General features: G+C 34.2%; 1 protein-coding gene across 1 annotated transcript in view; it reads left to right on the top strand.

Annotated features, from left to right (window-relative positions):
* Positions 1–7,165, top strand: part of UGCG (UDP-glucose ceramide glucosyltransferase) — a 35,827-nt gene extending 28,662 nt beyond the window's left edge. Inside the window, exons 4-9 of the mRNA XM_031507509.2 lie at positions 253–354; positions 736–848; positions 2,678–2,856; positions 3,286–3,372; positions 3,812–4,001; positions 4,740–7,165. Coding sequence (XP_031363369.1) covers positions 253–354; positions 736–848; positions 2,678–2,856; positions 3,286–3,372; positions 3,812–4,001; positions 4,740–4,910 — 842 coding nt within the window. The 3' untranslated portion in view covers positions 4,911–7,165. The remainder of the gene's footprint in view (positions 1–252; positions 355–735; positions 849–2,677; positions 2,857–3,285; positions 3,373–3,811; positions 4,002–4,739) is intronic.
* Positions 7,166–7,504: the final 339 nt, after the last annotated feature.

Below are 7,504 nucleotides of genomic sequence, written 5' to 3' on the forward strand. Positions count from 1 at the left end.
CTCCTTTAATTACATTAATCTTGCTACTCTGCCATTTTAAAGAAGCATTTGAATATTTTTTCTTTTATCTTTCCAATTACAAAATATTGAAGTGAAGGTATAATATAAATATTTTGTATAAAAATGGACTTTAAGAATTGGTGGGTAAACATTTACTCTTCTTCAGCTCATATATTTAAATATTTTGAGTATTGAATCTGAATTCCAAAAACTCTTCATACATTAATTTTGTATGATGTTTGTATTTTTTAGGTGGCAAGAAGGTTGGCATCAACCCCAAGATTAATAACTTAATGCCTGGCTATGAAGTTGCCAAATACGATCTCATATGGATTTGTGATAGTGGAATCAGAGGTAAATGTGTATGTGCTAACTGTTAAACTGTGCTTATTCACTGTAAGCAAGCAGTTTTTTGAGACTATTTTAAATGAGAATATAAGCAGAAATTAAAGTTAAAAGTCTGAAAAAATGTTTTCATGGAATAAAAGATTAGCCTCTAGTTAAAGGAGAAAATACCTTTAAAAATATTATTCAGACTGTTTCCATTTTATTTGTTGTTGATCTTGATAAGTGTTAATCACTAATACTGTTTTTCTGAAACATTTTTATAAGATAACATATGTAAAGCGTATGTGCTCTTGACACTGGAAATAAAATGAGAATTAGTGTCTTGCTGCAGTAGTCTGCTAATGACAGAATTGCTTCTTCAAGTGTCGTTTTTCATTTGTCACTTAGTAACACCAGACACACTGACAGATATGGCAAATCAAATGACTGAAAAAGTGGGCTTGGTCCATGGGCTTCCCTATGTTGCAGACAGACAGGGTTTTGCTGCTACCCTTGAGCAGGTGAGTGCAGTGTTGCGGTGGGGGAATCTTGTTTTATTCTTTTTTGTTTGCAAAACCTTGCTGAGTGAAAGCTGTACTGTGCCTCTTGTACTTCATGTGTGAGGAAATATTTTTAGCTGCAGTCACACTTCTAACTCAGGGTAACTAGGATAACTTCTAAGTGCTCCAAAATTCCTATGTGGTGCTCTGTCTGTTGATTCAATATTTAAGTTTACAATATGAGCAGTAAAGATTAAAAGATACACATTTTGGAGTTTAAAATTATTCAAAAGCTGAAGATTTGAACTGATAAATGCTTTCTAGTGTTTAGTCAGAAAGGACTAATTAATTCTATTGTGATATCTGAAAAAGCACACAAAAATGGCCATGATAAGTCTAAGCTAAGTCTAGCTTATGCAGTATCTTACTTCCAGGAGGATCTACAAGCAGAACCTTTAAGAAAAGTAGAACAAAAGGGAGGCTAATATCCCATTTTCCTGTAGTACTGCCTCAGTGTTCTGTAATTTTCAGCTGAGAGACTACCTGAGCAGGAATCAGGCTCATATATTTACCAATCCTTAATATAATAGTATTTTAGTAAGAACAGATTTATTAAATGAGCCTTTTTTTTTTTTTTTTGGGTACGTATAAATTTTTAACACTTTTAATTTTGTATACCAGGAAGTTGCACAGATCTGTTTGTTACAGGATCTGTATCTTGTTTACTCTGACTCTTGTTCTGTAGTGCTATTTCACATCTCTTATTCTGTCCTATTCTCCCCTCTCCTCTTTCTCAGTAAGTTCTCTGTGGTAGAATGAAGAGGTTCAGTATTCTTTTTTGTTCCTTGTGTCTCAAGGCATGTGAGGTAATAAATTTTTATTTGGAGTTGGCATGTTTAAGACATTTTGGCCCCAAAGCTAAATGATAGGAATGAAAGACAGAAATGTGAGAGATGAAAGTGTGGTGAAATTCAGTACTCCATCATTGCTCTAAATGAGAGATGTTTTTGTGCTGATTTTTTTCCTCCCTTTTTTCCTTTTTTTTTTTTTTTTTTTAATGATGCAAAGTCTGAATTTTCTCTTGCAAGAGAAAAGCAGAGACCTATAGCACAAATTCTTCCTAAAGCAAGAATTACAACTTCTGCTCTGGTGTTCTTGGAAGAGCTTTTTGCCTGCTGATCCAGTGTACTGCAAGATGAGCATGCCTTTTCATAAATGAGTTACTGTACTAGTGTGAGGGCAGTCTACACTAAATAATAGTGAGAGGCACTAGCACTCATTTCCTCTATTGTTTTGTAGGTCACTCCTACTGAATCTTGTAAAAAGGTTTGCTCACAGTCTGAGGGTTTTTTTCACTGTTTTTTTGGTTTTTTTTTTTTTTGCAAGCATGCTAAGTAAACACCGATGCTTCTGTAGAATCATATATTAAGTTTCTAAGAACATGTATGCAGGAATGCAGTTAATTTTCACAAGAGGAAGGAGAGAACATGTTTGTCAGTTATCACCACATAATATATTAATTTTAGTGATTAATCTGTTACTTAACGAATTTTTAATACATGTATTTCCCTGAGAAAAACCTCAGTAAATTAGAAATTAAGTACAAAATGAAGTGCAGTAGTTCAATATGTGGATTTAAAACCTGTTTATAGATTTGCAAAAATATGACCAATACATTTCTCAGATCTGGTGATACACTAGTTTTTTTTAAAATGGTACTAACGGTCTTTCCAAATACACCATCATAATTGACCACACCTAGTATTTTTTACCCTGCATATGTTTCCAGAGGAAAAGTTGTCAGTGTAGTACTTACATAGAGTTTTAAATGCCTTTTGTTCTTTTGACAGGTCTATTTTGGAACCTCACATCCAAGGTCATATATTTCAGCCAACTTAACTGGCTTTAAGTGTGTAACAGGAATGTCATGCTTAATGAGGAAGGATGTCTTGGACCAAGCTGGAGGACTGATAGCTTTTGCACAGTATATTGCTGAAGATTACTTTATGGCCAAAGCTATAGCTGACCGGTAAGACGATAAGACGACTCTGAAGTAAGCTTATTGCTTTGGGTGTAGTTTAACTCTTCCTTTTTCTTCTCTTTTTGGGTTTTTTTACATGGCACATACTGTAAGTATAGGTGTTCATGTCAGCTTCACATATATATAGCAAATACGTTAATGACATGTGCTTTGTCCTATCAGTATAAAGCTTTTAGAAATAATTAAGCCATGTCATTGTCAATTCCTTTAGAGAAAAGTTTTAGAACTTGGCTTTAAATATTTGTTTTTTTCCAAAGAAGAGTCTTCTTAAATTATTTTTTTTTGCCTGCATTCATTGTAATAATAGGACACATATGTCAAAGAAACTTCCCAAGCCTAATAAAATTCTTGAGTTTATCTAGTTGGTTTTTGTATCTCTTATTTGCACATTTTTATTATAACAAATTCCTTTTACAGGGGCTGGAAATTTGCAATGGCCACACAAGTTGCAATGCAAAACTCTGGTTCATATTCTATTTCTCAGTTTCAGTCCAGGATGATCAGGTAAGATTTTGATCTTTGCTTCCTCTCCCACACATCCCTACCCCCTTCTTCTGATGGGGATGGCCTGATAATTAGAGGGAATCAATCAAGGTAGTTTGATCTAATGCCCAGTGTGCTAAAGTTCATTGCACAGCTTGATGCATGCTTCTTTGTTAGTGCTGGGAGAGAGGCACTGACTTTCCACAGAAGAATGACCGTTACAAGTATTAAAAAAATTAACACACCCCTGCCCTTAGACCCTTTTAAATGCTATCCATAGCATCTTTGAAAGGGAGGTGTTTTGCAGTATTTTATTTGGAGGTGTTGATTAAATGAAATTAGCATTTAGAAAATACCATGATGGCTCATTTGGTGAGGCATGGGAGGAGGAGGTGATGAATAATGCAAAGTAAAAACTTTGCATTATTCTCATTTAAACTGATTTGTTTTTCTTTTCTAGGTGGGCCAAACTACGAATTAACATGTTGCCTGCCACAATAATTTGTGAGCCAATCTCAGAGTGCTTTGTTGCCAGTCTAGTTATTGGATGGGCAGCTCATCATGTGTTTAGATGGGATATAATGGTATTTTTCATGTGTCACTGCTTGGCATGGTTTATATTTGACTACATTCAACTAAAAGGTGTTCAGGTATGTAATTTTATTTTCCAGGAGGTTACTAAAATTACTTATTGCCATTGATTTCAGCAAAAAGCTAAGCTTGATTAAGAGCATAAATAATTCTGTTAACATGCAGGAAATAACAGACACAATCCTGTTACTTCTCTGTCTTCCAGCTTCAGTTACAGTATCATAAAAAGGAATAAGTAGTTTTGGTTGTAATTTACAAAATTCCACACTTGCCTCTGACTAGGCTCTGAAAGTTTGTCTGTTCCGTTAATTAATATTAGTTTTTAAAGTCTGCTCTACTTGGGCATATGCAGAAATTTTAAGTTCTTTTGACAGTACAAGAGCAGAAGCTTTGTAGGATTTCATTTTGCATTGGGGATTATTATTTTATTTTAGTTGTCACTTTGTTTTACATTTGTTGAGGTGTCTGTGTACACATACATATATTTTTCACTTCATTTTTTAAAATAATGGGCAAGGAGAACAGCTGTAACCTACTTCCAAGGCCTCATAAAACTTTTAATGTAGAAAAGTGCCACAGATGTGAACAGCATTTGTTTTTCTAATGTTGTAGAATATATTTAATATGGGTAATTGTATCTTGAACAAGTAAATATTGTTGGGTTTTAATGAAGGATGCTATTGATATGTAAATACGCCTAGTAAGCTTTTAAAACAGTTTTAAAAGGTTTTAAATTACTTTTAAATGTCTCTTGAATTATCAGTATGATTAAATACCTTGCTTTTTATTATTTCTAGGGTGGTGCTCTGTGTTTTTCAAAACTTGATTATGCAGTTGCTTGGTTCATCAGAGAATCCATGACAATTTATATTTTCCTATCTGCTTTGTGGGATCCCACTATTAGCTGGAGGACAGGCCGCTACCGATTACGTTGTGGAGGCACTGCAGAAGAAATTATTGATGTATAGCCACACATTTATAGCTGTGAATGTGAAAAAGTGAAGGGGGAAAGAAAAGTATTCTAAGTTGTTTATATACTTCCAAGAAAATCTACCTTCAGTAGTTTTATTACTTGTATGTTTGGTATCTGTTCTATTTTTGCATGGCACTTGCATCTGTGAAAATCCATCTGTAGTCTTGGCCAAATGGTACCTTCCTCCTATGTACAAATAAAAATAGGGAGAATTGATCCTGATATCTGCTTTCTATTTAAATGCTCTGCAGTAGACTTTTTTTTTAAAAAAATATCCTCTGGGATATGAACAGCTTCTTACTCCTTGGTGTGCTAGGCTAATGAATCTAGGGTTCACATAACTGTTTTCCAGCTGGATTGCACAAGGCTGTACCTAGTAAAATCACAGAGGTACAGCTGATTTTTGTTTTATCCCACTGAATTGTGATAGTAATGGAACCTTGGGAGAGAAGCTCTGAAATGTTTTATGCCTACCTCTTGTAGTTGCTGCAGAACAGTATGAATAGAAAGACTAAACTGCTTTGCAAAAACAAACTGAAGTAAACCTATAGTCTTGTGTTTATATGTAAATAGGGAATATTATAATCCTTGCAGTAACCAAAAGTGGACTGAGTTTGATAAGAATGAGTTGGAAGGATTTACTGGTCAGGCATATATTATGGGCATCTTTTGGCCAAGTCTGATCTGGTTCTGTCTCTTGAACCTCGTTAAGCACTGTGCTGTAACTAGCCAAGGTGATCCCCTCAGTACTTCCATCCTTTTTTAAGGGGTGTTTGTTTTTCCCTGTGAATGAATGCTTTCATGGTGGGGGGTGGGGGGTGTTAGGCGTGTGTGTGGGACATAGTAGGGAGCAGAAATACATTTCAGAAACATTTCACACATGAGCTATTTTCTTACACAATGTCTTAAGAATGTAATTTCATGATGCAGGTATTTAATATCTTTGTAAAGTGAACATACCTATACTACTCATAATTAAGTATTCAATTGCAGTAGATATTGTGAATATATTAAAGGGCCAGGTGAGTTTGCTGTTACTGATTAAAACTGTAGTCTTAATTTAGATATCAAACTAAGTTTACTCTTGGCTGTTTGCCTGTTAGTGTAGCCTTTAAATTGGACTTCTGTATTCCAGTGGTATGACTAAAAGGACTAGATTATAATGCATGCCATGGTTTTTCTCTCTGTTCCCTGTAACTTGGTTTTCAACCTCATTGTAAAATTTCCTAATTTGTGGTAAACTGGACTTGTTTTCTTTGAACACTTTAATGAAAAAAAAAAACTTAGAAAGCCAGAGAAGACTGTTGCATAAGCCTTTTGTTTTCATAATTGCATTTATGCTGCTTTACTTTTCTTCATATGGAATAGCATATTGTCACCATGAACGCGACCTGCTAATTACAAGGTTATGTCAACAAAGCAGCTTTAAAAATTGGATGATGATGTGTAGCATATTAGCAATAATGATATGTATTTATAAAAATGGACTTTTTACCTTACTGAGCCAATCTCTTACCCATCATATGCTACACAAGTGTAATGTGTAGGTATTTGTTGTAAAAGATACTCTGGGCCAAGATGCTTCATCCACCTTAATATCTCTTTTGCCTTATGGTAACATGGAACTTTTTTTAATGGGCATTTCTGTATGAACAAAGGCTTGTGATGCATGCTTCATTCTTTCCATGTGAATCAGGAAGAAGCACTTTTCCTGAGGAAAGCTTTACACTGAAACCTAGTCTAGTTGTGACCCACAAAAGCATTCTTTTTTAAATACTCTTTTCAACATAGTTGAACTTTACTGACAATTTTTATATCTTCATTTGTTTCATGAAGTTTCTTGCCATTCATTGCACTACTGAAGTGAAGCTTAGGTTGCTACTTAGCTTTATGCTGATTTCTATGCAGGCAATGGAACAGAACCAAAAAAAAAGGCTGAACAGACTTCCGTTTAAAAACTAGGTGGGGATAATTGTTTAACAGGTGCTTTGGTGTTAGTAGAGCCATCTTTGGCTGTGAAAAATAAAGCTTCACTTAAGCAAATGATTTCATTTGGGTATTGTTTGGTTGATGATGAAATGGAGACCAACAGTGTCAAATGTTATAGACAATGCTGCAACAGAACTTTTAAAAGTTATAAACAGCTTATGTAAAAGTTATGTTGATTTACAGCTGTGTAGAATACACCTTGTTTATTTAAAATAATTGTATTGTTTTTTTCCTTTATTTAAAAATAAATTTTGAATACAATCTCTTTGGAGTACTTTTTTCTTTTATTCAATGATGCTGTAATGTGACAGATATAAGTGTTTATGGCAGTTTTGTTAGATTATATTTCTAATTAATCCTCACAGCAGTAAAGGCATGTGCCTTTGAAGTTTTTTTACAACTACACCATCTATTTTGGATTTTATATTTGACTGAAATTAACTGAAATGTGCTAAACTGATTTTGCGTTATTCTTTATTTTTTAGAATAACTTTAGTGTACAAAAATTTTACAAGTGAACAGCATAGTTCTGTACCTATTGTAACTAGCCTGGATTCAGATTTTAGAGGTGATACCTTTTGCCACAAAACATGTTGACAC

Source organism: Lonchura striata, chromosome Z (assembly GCF_046129695.1).
Source record: "Lonchura striata isolate bLonStr1 chromosome Z, bLonStr1.mat, whole genome shotgun sequence".
NCBI lineage: Eukaryota > Metazoa > Chordata > Aves > Passeriformes > Estrildidae > Lonchura > Lonchura striata.